The sequence below is a fragment of the Bombina bombina genome, chromosome 1 (assembly GCF_027579735.1).
Source record: "Bombina bombina isolate aBomBom1 chromosome 1, aBomBom1.pri, whole genome shotgun sequence".
In the NCBI taxonomy this organism is placed as follows: Eukaryota; Metazoa; Chordata; class Amphibia; order Anura; family Bombinatoridae; genus Bombina; species Bombina bombina.
The window spans coordinates 1,417,642,389-1,417,660,964 of NC_069499.1; the positions used below are offsets into that span (position 1 = coordinate 1,417,642,389).

The window sequence follows — 18,576 nt, forward strand, 5'->3', positions numbered from 1 at the left end:
CTGTTGTATGCTACTTGACTTATATTAAATCCTACTTATTAAGTAATCATCTTTCTACTGGTTTTCTGGAGTTGGAACTGAATACTACTGCTGCACAGAAAATAGGAGCTGCTAGGGATAGCACAGAGTATGTACATAGGTGCAGAGTTTTTATAGATATAGATGTCTTTCTTCTTTAATTATTGTGAGGTGCTCTATGATATGTGCATGTGTACAACAGATAACACTTCTGTCTACACAGTCTACTGTATCGCTACCTCATGTTATATAGGACGGCAGGATTCATAAACATATTTGCCTTTGAGTTTTCTTATACTCCTTGTGTACTAGAAGAGTGGTTCCCAATTGTATCTGTACCATTACCTACTTCACAAAGAAAAGAAGTTACCTTGACATTCCTTCCAACCTCTCCTGGAAGCTTGCAGGTATAGAAAGTTTGGGGAACCAATGTGCTGTGTGCTGATGTGAGTCTGCAGGGACGGGAGTCACAGCTAGTGTTTTTTTTTTGGGTGAGACAGAGTGTGCAATGAGTGGCACAGGGTGTGTCCTGAGTGGAGTCCCTAAAAACCGTAATGCCAAGAAGCTTCAGAGGAGAAGCAGAGCAGAGGGGTAAAATACTTTCTCAAATTTAAATATGAAAAGATCAAATTCTAGAACCTGGTTATAAAGTCTTTAATGGTGTGCAAGCTAAAGAGGTAGAGCACTAACGCCCCTATCATAAATCCAATTCAAATGATAGCAGCACCATTAATAGTCCAGTTACAAACACCTAGATTACAAGTTTTGCGCTATAGAGGGTATTTAACAAACGCAAAAAAAGTTGCTTTATTTCACCTCCTTAGTGCTGCCATTACAAGTTTTAGAAAAGCCGGCATGTGCGTGCGATATGGTTGCATTGAGCTCCATACCGCATACAATACAAGCGCTGCTTTGACGTGCTCGTGCATGATTTCCCCATAGACATCAATGGGGAGAGAGTGCTATAAAAAAAAACTAAGACCTGCAATCGGGAATGAAAAATTCTGTAACGCAGCCCCATTGATGCCTATGGAGAAAAAAATGTTACGTTGAAACCTAACACCCTAACATATACCCCACGTCTAAACACCCCTAATCTGCTGCCCCCGACATTGCCAACACTTGCATAATGTTATTAACCCCTAATCTGCCGCTCCCGATATTGCCTACACCGAAATAAATCTATTAACCCCTAATCTTCCACTCCCGATATCGCTGCCACTATGCTAAAGTTATTACCCCTATTCCCCCGCACCCCAACATCGCCCACACTATAATACAGATATTAACCTTTATTCCGCCACTCCCCGACATTGCCGCCACTAAATAAAAATATTAACCCCTAAATCTCTGGCCTCCCACATCAATACCACTAAATAAACCTATTAACCCCTAAAATGACAGCCCCCCACATCATAAACCTAACTGTAACCCTAACCGTAACCCTAAACCTAACACCCCCTAACTTTAACATAATTAAAATAGAACTAAATAAAAGTTACAATTATTAACTAAATAATACCTATTTAAAACTAAATACATACTTACCTGTTATATTGTAGCTAGCTTAGGTTTTATTTCACAGGTAAAACAAACTGGGAACAAGTCAGGGTTCACAGACTTATGTAATCACCCAGAGCATTATGCCCAGTTTGTTTTATTAAGAGCTTGCATTTGTGTGCGTGGCTGCATTTGTGTGGCTGTATTAGGGACCCAGGTTTATGGAAGAGACCTTGACGTGGAACCTGGGCTTGTCCCATTTGCTTTTAATCTTAGCTGAGAGCTTGTGAGCAAGTGCTGGACTTTTCTGTGTGTTGTATTTTATATATATATATATATATATATATATATATATATATATATATATATATATGTATAGATATGTTTTACAAAAAAAATCTTCACATATATATATATATATATATAAATACCGTATATGTTTCAAGAGTAAAAGAACATTTACTTCTTTTTGAAAATATCAGAAGTCCTGAATTTAGGATGCATTAGCTTTCGTTCTTTATACTTTCAACTTATAATACGTGTGCAAGCCCGTCCGCTTTAAAAGTTTACCTTTAGCGGTGTTAGTGCACGAGCAAAGTGAATATTTAGAGCACCCCTTGTAATCTGGACCTTAGAGAATAATTCCTACTTCTCTTTATTTTGGTTAATATTTTATTGTCTCTCTGCTGTGGTTGACGGTCAACTGAGTCATCTTATACAAAATAATTTACTAATCTGCACCGGACTCTGTAATGGAAAGTCCGGTGATGTTTCATTGTTCTTACTACATTATTTATTTATTTTAATCACATCTGCTACTTCCTGTTTTTAATGCTTTGTGCTTGCCTGTTTTATTCATGCATAGTTTCCTAATAAGTTATTAGGAGGCCCATTTTCAAAAATTATCAGTTGTTACTAATCTATTATATGGCACATTTCACTCAAAAAAGTATTTCTGGTGTTTACACTGTGATTGATTATTACTTAATAAATTTTGTTCTTGATGTAATCATAAATTAAACTACGTACAGTATACTGAAAGGTTATCTGTAAAATACAGCTTTGTTGCACACTACATACTCATGTCAAAATATTACAGTCCAACTGAAGATAAAAGTCAAATTAATTTTTTTCCCAGATACATACCTCACAATATGTTGACATTCAAGAGGAACCCCTACCCCGATGCTGTGTGGAGACAGAGCAGTGGCCCAACACGGATTGATGTGACATTAAAAAAAACTGTCTGAAAATAACTTTTGTCTGAGGTCTCATGTGAGTGTATGGCTGACAAAAAGGAAGCAGGACTAAGGGGCTCATTTATTATGGCCCGAATCAGCCGCAATGCAGCTGTTTCCGCAATCAGGTTGATTGGCACCCCCTGCTAGTGGCCAATTGGGTGTGAATCTGCAGGGGGTGGCATTGCGCAAGCAGTTCACCAGAACTGCTTGTGCAATGTTAAATGCCAACAGCTGATCATGTCCACCAGACATTGATAAATCGGCCCCTAAGAGTTTGATGTGAGGACCATCATGAGCATGTTACTGATGAGGGGGGTGCAGGGGTCTGATCTGTTGTCTGAAGTTGAAGCGAACTTGTGAGAATCTGACCTGGGCATGTAACTGACAAATGCAATGCAGAATTATGGGGCTGATCTAAAGTCTAATTTTGAAATGGTCTGTAGGACCTTAGGAACATAAATTTAAATGTGACTAATAGGCCACTTACAGACTTTACTGGGTACCAATCCAAGCCTTGACAGCACTATCAGAATAAACTCATTGTATTTCTCAAAACCTGAGCAGAGCTCTCAGAGTAACACCTGCATAAACACACACTTACACACACACACTATATATATATATATATATATATATATATATATATATATATAAATCAAAATACATTTTTAGCAATGTATCTGTATGTATCTCTATGTTAGAGTACAGGCATACCTCATTTTGCACTTTGCAGATTTTGCTCTTTTTACAAATTTAAGGTTTGTGGCAACCCTGTGTCGAGCAAGTCTATCGGTGCCATTTTTCCAACATATATACACATATAAACACATAAAAACAAAATTTATGCTTACCTGACAAATTTATTTCTTTTCGGATATGGTGAGTCCATGGCTTGAGTAATTACTGTTGCAAATATCACTCCTGGCCAGCAGGAGGAGGCAAAGAGCACCACAGTTAAACTGCCAAGTATCACTCCCTTACCCACAAGAGAAATGGAGAAAAAGGAGTAACACAAGGTGTAGTTGTGCCTGAGGTTATAGCCAAAAGAACAACTGTCTTAAAATAAAGGGTTAGGCCGTGTACTCACCATATCTGAAAAGAAATAAATTTATCAGGTAAGCATAAATTTTGTTTTTCTTTCATAATATATGGTGAGTCCACGGCTTGAGTAATTACTGTTGGGAACCAATACTTAAGCTAGAGGACACAGATAAATAGGGAGGGACAAGACAGACAGTCCTAAACAGAAGGCACCACCGCTTGAAGAACCTTTCTCCCAAAAGAAGCCTCCGCCGGGGCAAAAGTATCAAATTTGGAAAATTTGGAAAAAGTATGTAGAGAAGACCAAGTTGCAGCCTTGCAAATTTGTTCCATAGAAGCTTCTTTTTTGAAAGCCCAAGAAGAGGAAACAGCTCTTGTGGAATGAGCCATAATTCTCTCAGGAGACTGCTGTCCAGCAGTCTCATAAGCCAAATGAATTATACTTCATAACCAAAAAGAAAGAGTAGTAGCAGTAGCTTTCTGACCTTTATGCATCCCAGGGAAACAAACAAAGAGGGCAGAGGACTTAGTTGCCTGTAAGTAGAATTTAAAAGCACGTACAACATCCAAATTGGAGCAGGAGCTATTAGAATCACTGATGCCCTCTCCTGTTTGATACAAGCAATGACTCGTGGAAGGAGAGCAAATGGAGGAAACAGGTATGCCAACCTGAAAACCCAAGGAACCGCCAGAGCATCTATCAGAACAGCATGTGGATCTCTTGACCTTGAACCGTACCTTGGAAGATTGGTGTTCTGATAGGACGCCATCAGATCTAACTTCGGCACCCCTCATTTGAGGACTAAGCTGGAAAAACACCTCCGGATAGAGTTCCCACTCCAGGGGATAAAAAGTCTGTCTGCTCAGAAAATCTTCTTCCCAGTTGTCTACTCCTGGAATGTGGATGGCAGATAGACAGCAATTGTGGGTTTCTGCCCACTGAAGAATCCGAGTAACCTCCTTCATGGCTAAGGAACTCCGAGTTCCTCCCTTGTGATTGATGTAAGCCAATGGAGCGTAAAGTCTCCATCTTGAAGAATGGAACTTTGAGAAACTTGTTTAGACACTTCAAGTCTAGAATGGGACAGAAAGTTCTCTCTTTTTTGGGAACCACAAATAGATTGGAGTAGAACCCGAAACCCTGTTCCTGCACTGGAACTGGAACTATCACTCCCAGGGAGGAAAGATGTTGTATACATTTCAAGAATGCCTCTCTCTTTATCTGGTCTGCAGATAATCTTAACAGAAGGAATCTGCCTCTGGGAGGAAAAGTCTTGCATTCCAATTTGTAACCCTCTGATACTATATCCACAGTCCAGGGATCTAGGACATCTCGTATCCAGGCTTGAGAGAACTGAGAAAGTCTGCCCCCCACCTGATCCGATCCCGGATTGGGGGCAAACCCTTAATGCTGATTTGAAATCAGCTGCGGGTTTCTTTGATTGTTTTCCCTTGTTTCAAGACTGATTAGGTTTCCAAGAAGACTTGGATTGTTCCTGCTTGGAAGAAGAAGGGCAAGGCTTTCCTCTGAAGTTACAAAAGGAACGAAAATTACTCTGGCATCCTTTAGACCTATTCTCCTTATCATGAGGTAGAAAAGACCCTTTTCCACCCATAATATCAGAGATCATTTCTGCCAAACCGGGTCTAATCAAGGTTTTGCCCTTGCAAGGAATCGCCAGAAGCTTGACTTTAGAGGATACGTCCGCAGACCAGGATTTCAACAATAACGCCCTGCTAGGACAGCGAAACTAGAAGTTTTAGCTCCTAATCTAACAACCTGTAAAATGGCATCTGCAATAAAGGAATTGGCCAACTTAAGAGTTTTAATCCTATCCTGAATTTCATCCAAGGAAGTCTCTACTTCAAGAGAACCAGACAAGGCGTTGAATCAATAAAATGCTGCACTAGTCATGGTGGCAATACACACCGCAGGTTGCCATTGGAGACCTTGATGAACATAAATCTTTTTCAAATAAGCCTCCAGCTTCTTGTCCATCGGATCCTTAAAAGAGCAGCTATCCTCAATAGGAATAGTGGTCCTCTTAGCCAGAGTGGAAATGGCCCCTTCAACTTTGAGTACAGTATACCAATGGTCTTTAATGGAGTCCTCAACAGGAAAATTTTTCTTAAAAATGGGAGATGGGGAAAAAGACACCCTGGTTTCTCCCATTCCTGTGAGATAATCTCCCTAGCATAGTCCGACACAGGAAAAACCTCTGAAATGGAAGTTTCATCAAATAAACTAGGTTTACTAGGGGTATCAGAGTCATCTAAAGTAGCTAAAACCTCCTTTAACAATACACGAACGTGTTCAAGCTTAAATCTGAAGGATACATCCTCAGTCTCAGAAGAAGGAATTATACTGTCTGATTTCACCCTCAGAAAGTCCTGATGTATCTTCCTCATCAGACTTATGAGAAAGGGCAACTTGGGAAGCAGAACTGAACTAAGGAAAGGCACCTTAATTTCTGAATTCCTAGATTTCCTCTTGCCTTTTCCCTGTAATCTGGGAATGGCAGCTAATGCCGCAGATACCACTGAAGATACCTGGGCAGCAATATACAGTATGCTTTTAAATAAATTCCACTAGGAGTTATAGAGGAACCGCAGGGCACTGCATTCCACCCCATTGAGGCTTGGGACATAGCAGGAGAAAGCTGAGGTATTATTTTAACAGCATCATCCTGAGAGACATTAGGCTAAAAAATGTTACCTTTATTTTGCAAGGTTTTCTTGACACATGAAGAACAAAATTGCATAGAAGTTGCAATTTGTGCATCTAAGCATGAATTCATGAGAGCAGACTCTTGCTCCATATCAGAAATGTTGTGAAACAGTAAACAAACTTGTACAGATACGTTTAAAAGATTTTAATATTCAATTAAAGGGACAATGAACCCACATTTTTACTTTTGTGATTCAGATAGAGCATGCATTTTTAACCAACTTTCTAACTTACTCCTATTATCAATTTTTCTTCATTCTCTTGCTACCTTTATTTGAAAAAGGCATCTAAGCTTTTTTTTCTTGGTTCAGCATTCTGGATAGCACTTTTTTGTTGGTGGATGAATTTATCCACCAATCAGCAAGGACAACTCAGGTTGTTCACCAAAAATGGGCTGGCATCTAAACTTACATTCTTGCATTTCAAATAAAGATACCAAGAGAATAAAGAAAATTTGATAAGAGAAGTAAATTAGAAAGTTGCTTAAAAGTTCATGCTATATATGAATAACTAAAGAAAAAATTTGGGTTCAGTGTCCCTTTAAAATAAGATAAGGAAAAATACACTTTAAATTTTATCCCAAATTGGGATTGATCCCCAGCTAAATTTATGTGAGAAAAGTTAAGAAAAAACACCAAACAAACTTTTAAAATACCCCTCAGGCAACCCCACACCTCAATTACTGAGGTGCCTTACCGCTACCAATTAAGACCGGATCACCCAAAAATGGAGAAAACAACTTTTTCCTCAGAAACGTTATGAAGTAAAGCCGGTCATGTGACCTCAACTGCCGAGCTCAAATTACTGCTGCGACACAGAGAGGCACTAAAAATAGCTTCCTGGTACACTGAGTACTAGATATAACTGTTTTTTTCAAACAGTTTAAAATGTTGCATTGTTTTATTTTAAAGCAAAGTGAAATGAATAAGCTGCTGAAATAGAAAATTCAGTCTTCCTTTCAGTTTAAACTTGAATTGTTTTATCAAGTAAATATGTATCAGAAAATAAAGCCTTATAAAAATATTTTACCCTTTCTTTTTAAAAGAGTTTAAATGTTAGTCTCACACATGTCATAGTGCCCGATTCATGCCCCATTTTAACCAATACAACAGGATTATCTATGTTCCAATAAAAAAGCAGTGTCTTTTAATTTGTTAAGGGCATGGTCTCCCCAACTGGAAGAAAAAGCACTTATCTGCTCCGCTGTCCGGCATGTAGACAGTTACAAGGTATGAGAAGACACAGTTCTTCACAGAGACTTTTGAAAAAGAAAGAACAGAGTAGCCAACTCTGGCTTTCTAAACTAGGGAAGCAATTGTTAGGAAAGCACAGTAAGTGCCTCTTTACAAGTTCCTAACTGCTTTAAAGCCACCACTACCCGACTGCAAGGAATGACGTGGAATATGGCTATACCCCAAAACTTGCTTGTAGATTAAATCAAAATTTTTCTTCAGACACCTAAACTTCACCTCCTCCATGCACCAAAGGCAAAGAGAATGACTGGGGGTTGTGGGTAAGGGAGTAATACATGGCAGTTTAACTGTGGTACTCTTTGCCTCCTCCTGCTGGCCAGGAGTGATATTCTCAACAGGAAGTACTCAAGCCATGGACTCACCATATCTTAGTAAAGAAATACACATTAATACACATATATACAGACCTATATTTACACACCACCAGCACAAACAATATGACTCACTGAAGGTTTAGATGATGGTTAGCATTTTTTTGCAATAAAGTATTTTTTTAATAAAGTTATGTACATTTTTTTTTAGACATAATGCAATTGCACAATTAATAGATTGCAATTAAGTGTAAATATAACTTTTATATGCAGTGGAAAAAGAAAAATATATTGCTATATTAGCTTTATTGTCTGGAACCAAACTAGAAATGTGCGATTCGTTTCGGATCGATTCGGAAATTCGGCCAAATTCATAAAATTCGAGATTCGGATCGATTCGAATTTCCGAATTAAAATAGTGCCGAATCTACCGAATAAATCCGAATTAGTTTGGATTTATTCGGATTTATTCGGTAGATTCGGATGACCATGGATTACACTAGTATTGTACAGTATATTAGGTTATATCACTCTGCTATGGGTTACACCTAATATACAGTACATAATACTAGTCTAATACACAGCATATCCCACCTAACACTTACCGAAATTCCGAATTTCCGAACCGAACCGAATTGAACCGAATCCAGCTGAATTTATTCAAATCCGAATGAATTTGAAACGAATCCGAACCGAATTGATTCGAATTTTTCCGAATTCGAATTGATCCAAACCGAAATTCGAAAATATCTGAATCAATCCAAACCGAACCGAACCAAATTTTTTGCCATGCACATGTCTAAACCAAACCAGCAACTTTGTTGGCTTTTTTTTTCTAACACCCAAGATCTCATATCTTTGAGCCCTTAAAACGTTTGTGTGCAGTATTTTTTAAACATAATTTTATTAGATGGTGTTATTATGAGTGGAACTTTACTTTGTAATGTATTTTTGAAGTGTTTTGTGCAACTTTTTCATTTCACAAAACAGTTAACCACAGCTCTGAGATTGCTGTAAAAATTGTAGGGTAACTTGTAATATAAGCGCAATTGAAACGGATTGCAAAAAACACGTTTGCACCTCACTTGTTATCCAGCCCTTATTGTTTGGTCTGTTTAGAGCTTTCCAAGTTTCCCAAAATTTTAATATAGAACAGGCCATGCCTACTCTAGGTCTCATAATAACCTACCCTGCTTAGAGGTAGTATAATCTCTCCCTTAGCTAAAGAAAGAACCTTGAAATGTAGGAAAGTTGCATTTATTGTAACAATTTGCAAATGATAATCCTATCCTCATAAAGAATTGGATAGTACAGGTATCAACTGAACCCTCTACTTCTTTCACCCCTGACACACTGAGGCCTAGATTTGGAGTTCGGCGGTAAAAGGGCTGTTAACGCTCCGCGGGCTTTTTTCTGGCCGCACCATAAATTTAACTCTGGTATCGAGAGTTAAAACAAATGCTGCGTTAGGCTCCAAAAAAGGAGCGTAGAGCATTTTTACCGCAAATGCAACTCTCGATACCAGAGTTGCTTACGGACGCGGCCGGCCTCAAAAACGTGCTCGTGCACGATTCTCCCATAGGAAACAATGGGACTGTTTGAGCTGAAAAAAAACCTAACACCTGCAAAAAAGCAGCGTTCAGCTCCTAACGCAGCCCCATTGATTCCTATGGGGAAACACTTCCTACGTCTGCACCTAACACCCTAACATGTACCCCGAGTCTAAACACCCCTAACCTTACACTTATTAACCCCTAATCTGCCGCCCCCGCTATCGCTGACCCCTGCATATTTTTTTTAACCCCTAATCTGCCGCTCCGTAAACCGCCGCAACCTACGTTATCCCTATGTACCCCTAATCTGCTGCCCTAACATCGCCGACCCCTATGTTATATTTATTAACCCCTAATCTGCCCCCCACAACGTCGCCGACACCTACCTACACTTATTAACCCCTAATCTGCCGAGCGGACCTGAGCGCTACTATAATAAAGTTATTAACCCCTAATCCGCCTCACTAACCCTATCATAAATAGTATTAACCCCTAATCTGCCCTCCCTAACATCGCCGACACCTAACTTCAATTATTAACCCCTAAACTTCCGATCGGAGCTCACCGCTATTCTAATAAATGGATTAACCCCTAAAGCTAAGTCTAACCCTAACACTAACACCCCCCTAAGTTAAATATAATTTTTATCTAACGAAATAAATTAACTCTTATTAAATAACTTATTCCTATTTAAAGCTAAATACTTACCTGTAAAATAAATCCTAATATAGCTACAATATAAATTATAATTATATTATAGCTATTTTAGGATTAATATTTATTTTACAGGCAACTTTGTAATTATTTTAACCAGGTACAATAGCTATTAAATAGTTAAGAACTATTTAATAGTTACCTAGTTAAAATAATAACAAATTTACCTGTAAAATAAATCCTACCCTAAGATATAATTAAACCTAACACTACCCTATCAATAAAATAATTAAATAAACTACCTACAATTACCTACAATTAACCTAACACTACACTATCAATAAATTAATTAAACACAATTGCTACAAATAAATACAATTAAATAAACTAGCTAAAGTACAAAAAATAAAAAAGAACTAAGTTACAGAAAATAAAAAAATATTTACAAACATAATAAAAATATTACAACAATTTTAAACTAATTACACCTACTCTAAGCCCCCTAATAAAATAACAAAGCCCCCCAAAATAAAAAATTCCCTACCCTATTCTAAATTAAAAAAGTTACAAGCTCTTTTACCTTACCAGCCCTGAACAGGGCCCTTTGCGGGGCATGCCCCAAGAATTTCAGCTCTTTTGCCTGTAAAAAAAAACATACAATACCCCCCCCCAACATTACAACCCACCACCCACATACCCCTAATCTAACCCAAACCCCCCTTAAATAAACCTAACACTAATCCCCTGAAGATCTTCCTACCTTGTCTTCACCATCCAGGTATCACCGATCCGTCCTGGCTCCAAGATCTTCATCCAACCCAAGCGGGGGTTGGCGATCCATAATCCGGTGCTCCAAAGTCTTCCTCCTATCCGGCAAGAAGAGGACATCCGGACCGGCAAACATCTTCTCCAAGCGGCATCTTCGATCTTCTTCCATCCGGTGCGGAGCGGGTCCATCTTGAAGCAGGCGACGCGGATCCATCCTCTTCTTCCGATGTCTCCTGACTAATGACTGTTCCTTTAAGGGACGTCATCCAAGATGGCGTCCCTCGAATTCCGATTGGCTGATAGGATTCTATCAGCCAATCGGAATTAAGGTAGGAATTTTCTGATTGGCTGATGGAATCAGCCAATCAGAATCTAGTTCAATCCGATTGGCCGATCCAATCAGCCAATCAGATTGAGCTCGCATTCTATTGGCTGATCGGAACAGCCAATAGAATGCGAGCTCAATCTGATTGGCTGATTGGATCAGCCAATCGGATTGAACTTGATTCTGATTGGCTGATTCCATCAGCCAATCAGAAAATTCCTACCTTAATTCCGATTGGCTGATAGAATCCTATCAGCCAATCGGAATTCGAGGGACGCCATCTTGGATGACGTCCCTTAAAGGAACAGTCATTAGTCGGGAGACATCGGAAGAAGAGGATGGATCCGCGTCGCCTGCTTCAAGATGGACCCGCTCCGCACCGGATGGAAGAAGATCGAAGATGCCGCTTGGAGAAGATGTTTGCCGGTCCGGATGTCCTCTTCTTGCCGGATAGGAGGAAGACTTTGGAGCACCGGATTATGGATCGCCAACCCCCGCTTGGGTTGGATGAAGATCTTGGAGCCAGGACGGATCGGTGATACCTGGATGGTGAAGACAAGGTAGGAAGATCTTCAGGGGATTAGTGTTAGGTTTATTTAAGGGGGGTTTGGGTTAGATTAGGGGTATGTGGGTGGTGGGTTGTAATGTTGGGGGGGGGTATTGTATGTTTTTTTTTACAGGCAAAAGAGCTGAAATTCTTGGGGCATGCCCCGCAAAGGGCCCTGTTCAGGGCTGGTAAGGTAAAAGAGCTTGTAACTTTTTTAATTTAGAATAGGGTAGGGAATTTTTTATTTTGGGGGGCTTTGTTATTTTATTAGGGGGCTTAGAGTAGGTGTAATTAGTTTAAAATTGTTGTAATATTTTTATTATGTTTGTAAATATTTTTTTATTTTCTGTAACTTAGTTCTTTTTTATTTTTTGTACTTTAGCTAGTTTATTTAATTGTATTTATTTGTAGCAATTGTGTTTAATTAATTTATTGATAGTGTAGTGTTAGGTTAATTGTAGGTAATTGTAGGTAGTTTATTTAATTATTTTATTGATAGGGTAGTGTTAGGTTTAATTATATCTTAGGGTAGGATTTATTTTACAGGTAAATTTGTTATTATTTTAACTAGGTAACTATTAAATAGTTCTTAACTATTTAATAGCTATTGTACCTGGTTAAAATAATTACAAAGTTGCCTGTAAAATAAATATTAATCCTAAAATAGCTATAATATAATTATAATTTATATTGTAGCTATATTAGGATTTATTTTACAGGTAAGTATTTAGCTTTAAATAGGAATAAGTTATTTAATAAGAGTTAATTTATTTCGTTAGATAAAAATTATATTTAACTTAGGGGGGTGTTAGTGTTAGGGTTAGACTTAGCTTTAGGGGTTAATCCATTTATTAGAATAGCGGTGAGCTCCGATCGGAAGTTTAGGGGTTAATAATTGAAGTTAGGTGTCGGCGATGTTAGGGAGGGCAGATTAGGGGTTAATACTATTTATGATAGGGTTAGTGAGGCGGGTTAGGGGTTAATAACTTTATTATAGTAGCGCTCAGGTCCGCTCGGCAGATTAGGGGTTAATAAGTGTAGGCAGGTGTCGGCGACGTTGAGGGGGGCAGATTAGGGGTTAATAAATATAATATAGGGGTCGGCGGTGTTAGGGGTAGCAGATTAGGGGTACATAGGGATAACATAGGTGGCGGCGATTTGCGGTCGGTGGATTAGGGGTTAATTATTTTAAGTAGCTTGCGGCGACGTTGTGGGGGGCAGGTTAGGGGTTAATAAATATAATACAGGGGTCGGCGGGGTTAGGGGCAGCAGATTAGGGGTACATAAGTATAACGTAGGTGGCGGTCGGCAGATTAGGGGTTAAAAATTTTAATCGAGTGGCGGCGATGTGGGGGGAGCTCGGTTTAGGGGTACATAGGTAGTTTATGGGTGTTAGTGTACTTTAGGGTACAGTAGTTAAGAGCTTTATGAACCGGCGTTAGCCAGAAAGCTCTTAACTCCTGCTATTTTCAGGCGGCTGGAATCTTGTCGTTAGAGCTCTAACGCTCACTGCAGAAACGACTCTAAATACCAGCGTTAGAAAGATCCCATTGAAAAGATAGGCTACGCAAATGGCGTAGGGGGATCTGCGGTATGGAAAAGTCGCGGCTGAAAAGTGAGCATTAGACCCTTTAATCACTGACTCCAAATACCAGCGGGCGCCCAAAACCAGCGTTAGGAGCCTCTAACGCTGGTTTTGACGGCTACCGCCGAACTCTAAATCTAGGCCTCAATGTCTTAAGTGAAATACATATAGAAAGGTTGATAAAACAGCTATCCTTTAATAAAGGTTCAGATTGATTAAAATATTCTGTTATGAATTTTATTTGTAAATTCAATTAGGTGTTTTTCTTTCTATTTAATAACCATATAATATCTTTCAGTGCCATGAAACAAGATTTAACTCCTTAAATGTCTTTCTATGGTGATTGTGCTATTAATAATATGCTCTCGCTGCCAGCGGCAAGACTGCACTATTTTCAATGACAAGAAGAGAGGAGGGAGGGTATAATAGTGCAGTCCCGCCCTATTAAAATCACTTTAGCACGTCCTAAACTTCCAGTGGAGGCTGTGACTGGCTAAGTATCGCTGATATTACAAGTTGAAAGTTATGACTTGTTTGCACTCAAGGGAAAGCCAATATAGCTCTAGAATAATATTACAACCTGAGACCTGGAGTAAGGGTTAGGGTTAAAATAAACATTACACAAAACACATATACAAAAGTATGTGTGTGAGTATATATATATATATATATACACACATATATACACATATATACACACATATATACACATATATACACACATATATACACATATATACACACATATATACACATATATACACACATATATACACACATATACACACATATATACACATATATACACACATATATACACATATATACACACATATATACACACATATACACACATATATATACACACATATATACACACATATATACACACACATATACACACATATATACACATATATACACACATATATACACACATATACACACATATATACACACATATATACACACATATATACACACACATATACACACATATATACACATATATACACACATATATACACATATATACACACATATATACACATATATACACACACATATACACATATATACACACACATATACACACATATATACACATATATACACACATATATACACACATATACACACATATATACACATATATACACACATATATACACATATATACACACATATATACACACATATATACACATATATACACACATATACACACATATATACACATATATACACACATATATACACATATATACACACATATATACACACATATACACACATATATACACATATATACACACATATATACACACATATATACACATATATACACACACATATACACACATATATACACATATATACACACATATATACACACATATACACACATATATACACATATATACACACATATATACACACATATACACACATATATACACATATATACACACATATATACACACATATACACACATATATACACATATATACACACATATATACACACATATACACACATATATACACACATATATACACATATATACACACATATATACACATATATACACACATATATACACATATATACACACATATATACACACATATACACACATATATACACATATATACACACATATATACACACATATACACACATATATACACATATATACACACACATATACACACATATACACACATATATACACACATATATACACACATATACACACATATATACACATATATACACACATATATACACACATATACACACATATATACACACATATATACACATATATACACACATATATACACATATATACACACATATATACACATATATACACACATATATACACACATATACACACATATATACACATATATACACACATATATACACACATATACACACATATATACACATATATACACACACATATACACACATATACACACATATATACACACATATATACACACATATACACACATATATACACATATATACACACACATATACACACATATATACACACATATATACACATATATACACACATATATACACACATATACACACATATATACACACATATATACACACATATACACACATATATACACATATATACACACACAAGCACGCAAATATTGCTCTTTTTACAAAGTCGATAGCCATTTTTCCAAAATATAAACACATAAATACACATGAATACACATATATAAACATCTATATATACGCACCACCAGCAAAAAGACTATGTGGTACATTTATCATGGTGCGGACAGACATGATCCGTTATAGCGAATCATGCCCGCCGCACATCGATAAATGCCGACAGCATACGCTCTCAGCATTTATTATTGCACCAGTAGTTCTTGTGAACTGCTGGTGCAGTACCGCCCCCTGCAGATTCGCAGCCAATCAGCCTCTAGTAGGGGGTATCAATCAACCCGATCGTATTTGATCGGGCTGATTGCTGTCCGCCACCTCAGAGGTGGCGGTCGAGTTAAGGAGCAGTGGTCTTAAGACCGCTGTTTCTTAACTTCCGCTTCAGGTGGAACTGAAGCGGAGTGGGTCGGAAGCAGCATCCGCTGCTTCATAAATCGACCCCTGTGACTCACTAAAGGCTCAGATGATGGTTAGCATTTTTTAGTAATAAATCATTAATTAAGGTATCTACATTTATTGCTATATTTGCTTTATTGCGGTGGTCTATATATATATATATATATATTTATACACACACACAGTATATATATATATATATATATATATATATATATATATATATATATACGTCTAAATATGTGTATGTGTGTATGTATACATGTATATGTATGTTTATTTATTTATTTAATTGTTTACATATATATCTATAATTTTGAGCTCTTACCAGTCAAATACCTTGAAATATGCAATATAGTTTTTAAACAATTTTAATTTACGTTTTTATGTTTTTTAATAGAAATGCTTGAAATTGTTATTCACTTAGAAGAACATTTAAATCTCCTTGACCTTATCATGTTTTGTTAGCTTCTCACCTGGAGTAAAACAGAATTCCAGTGGTTGCAATGATGCGGTTTTCTGATGAGCAGGATTGTATACTACGCAGAGATACTCTGGAACAAGCGAATCAGGCTTCAGTGAGACTTGGATTGAGCTTTCATTTCTATATGGCTGGAACTCTTGGGCTTTTTGTCTGTACTTCCAACTGATCAGTGAGATTGTTTGGTTTGTTGGAATAGAACAATTAAGGGTGAAATTACACCAGTCAGCGCTGTCACCGTCCAGTTTTTTTTCAATAACTGGCATTGGAACGGGTTCTGTGGTAGAAAACAAACAAACAATAATTTCATTGTACAGACAGTAAGAAAAATCACAAATTGTTTTGTGTTTGTAGGTATAATTTAAACAGTTTTAAAATGCCAGTTAAATTAAGCACTAGATTACAAGTGGAGCGTTAAATTACTGCATGCCCGCAAATGGGGAAATTTGCCTGTTTGCTGGTGCACGATAATTAATCATTGCAGTAGCAATTAGCACTCAGAAAATTAACCAGATATCCAATCTGATTAAAAACAACTGCACTAGGCAGTTTCTTGGGGTCTTAAGTTGGTGGGAGTGCCTACCCCCCTCCAACCTCACTCTTTCTTTTCATCCTTATTTCTATTCTCTAATATTTCTTCTACTATCTAAAATAAATATTGCCATACAATGTTTTTCCATTTAATACGGTGATGAGAGGTGGTGTTATGTTCCCTTTTTTTTATTTATATATGCTAAGAAATCTTTCATGTCAACCGACTATCTACAGCAGGATAATCTCATTCAAGTCTTTATGGTTAAAGTATTTACGCTGTTGGATGATGACTCAAAAAACATTGTTTCTATTTTTGCCTTTTTATTGTCTATGTAAAGATATAAAAATGTTAATAAAAAATTACTTTAATATAAAGTTGGTGGGAGTGGGGTTTAAAAAAAAAAAAAAGGCACTGAAAAGTGCCTTTACATTGTGGTCTTTGGGAACTGTGTGTTCCCTGTAAATATATATTTATATGATTATATATGTATATATTTATGCATTAATATGTGTATATACACATATTAACACATAAATATATATATAGTCATATACATATATATTTAAAATTGCTTCCTATCGCTGCGCTACTTACCCTCTTCGCTGCGCTGGAATCGCGCTCACATGAGCGCAATGCTTCCCAACAATGTGAACGAGTAGAGCGCAAAAATCACTTTTAATCGATATTTAGTGCTCCACTTGTAATCTGTCCCTAAATGTTTTCATTCTTACCCAATGTATGGATTTATGTGCACCAAAGACAGGAAATGTGTATCCTTGAATTAACAAAAACTATGTGCATCCCTAGGCTTTGTTAATAACATTATAAATTATATTATCAATTGACACTACTGCTCATATAAACAAAAGACTTAATAAAACACTAAAGCAATCTCACTTCCACTGAGCCTTATTATACTGTGTCAGCTCATAATCATCTGACGTACAGCCACTGGACCTTGAGACTAAGAGGCCTATTTATGAAATGTCTGTCGGACCTGATCCAACAGTGCGGATCAGGTCCAACAGACATCGCTGAATGCGGAGAACAATACGCTCTCCGTATTCAGCATTGCACCAGCAGCTCTTGTGAGCTGCTGGTGCAATGCCGCCCCCTGCAAACTGGCGGCCAATCGTCTGCCAGCAGGGGGATGTCAATCAACCTGATCGTACTCGATCGGGTTGAATTCCAGCGATTCCTGTCCGCCTCATCAGTGCAGGCGGACAGGGTTATGGAGCAGCGGTCTCGCCAGAAACACGGGGCATCAATCTCCATTCGGAGCTTGTTAGACAGGCCCCTAAGTACTCACATTGAATTAAAACACACTTAGAGTCCAATTTATCATGTAATGGGTGGATATGAATCCAATCTAGACTAGAAAACCTGTCAATCTGTGTATGCAGCAAAGGGGCAGCAAATGCTACCCACATG

General features: G+C 37.6%; 1 protein-coding gene across 4 annotated transcripts in view; it reads right to left on the minus strand.

Moving 5' to 3' along the window:
- CD48 (CD48 molecule) overlaps nt 1-18,576 on the minus strand; it is a 170,928-nt gene that overhangs the window by 26,262 nt on the left and 126,090 nt on the right. For all 4 annotated transcript variants that reach the window (XM_053705355.1, XM_053705352.1, XM_053705351.1 and 1 more), the window contains exon 3: nt 16,606-16,887. In XM_053705355.1, the coding sequence (XP_053561330.1) occupies nt 16,606-16,887 (282 nt within the window). The remainder of the gene's footprint in view (nt 1-16,605; nt 16,888-18,576) is intronic.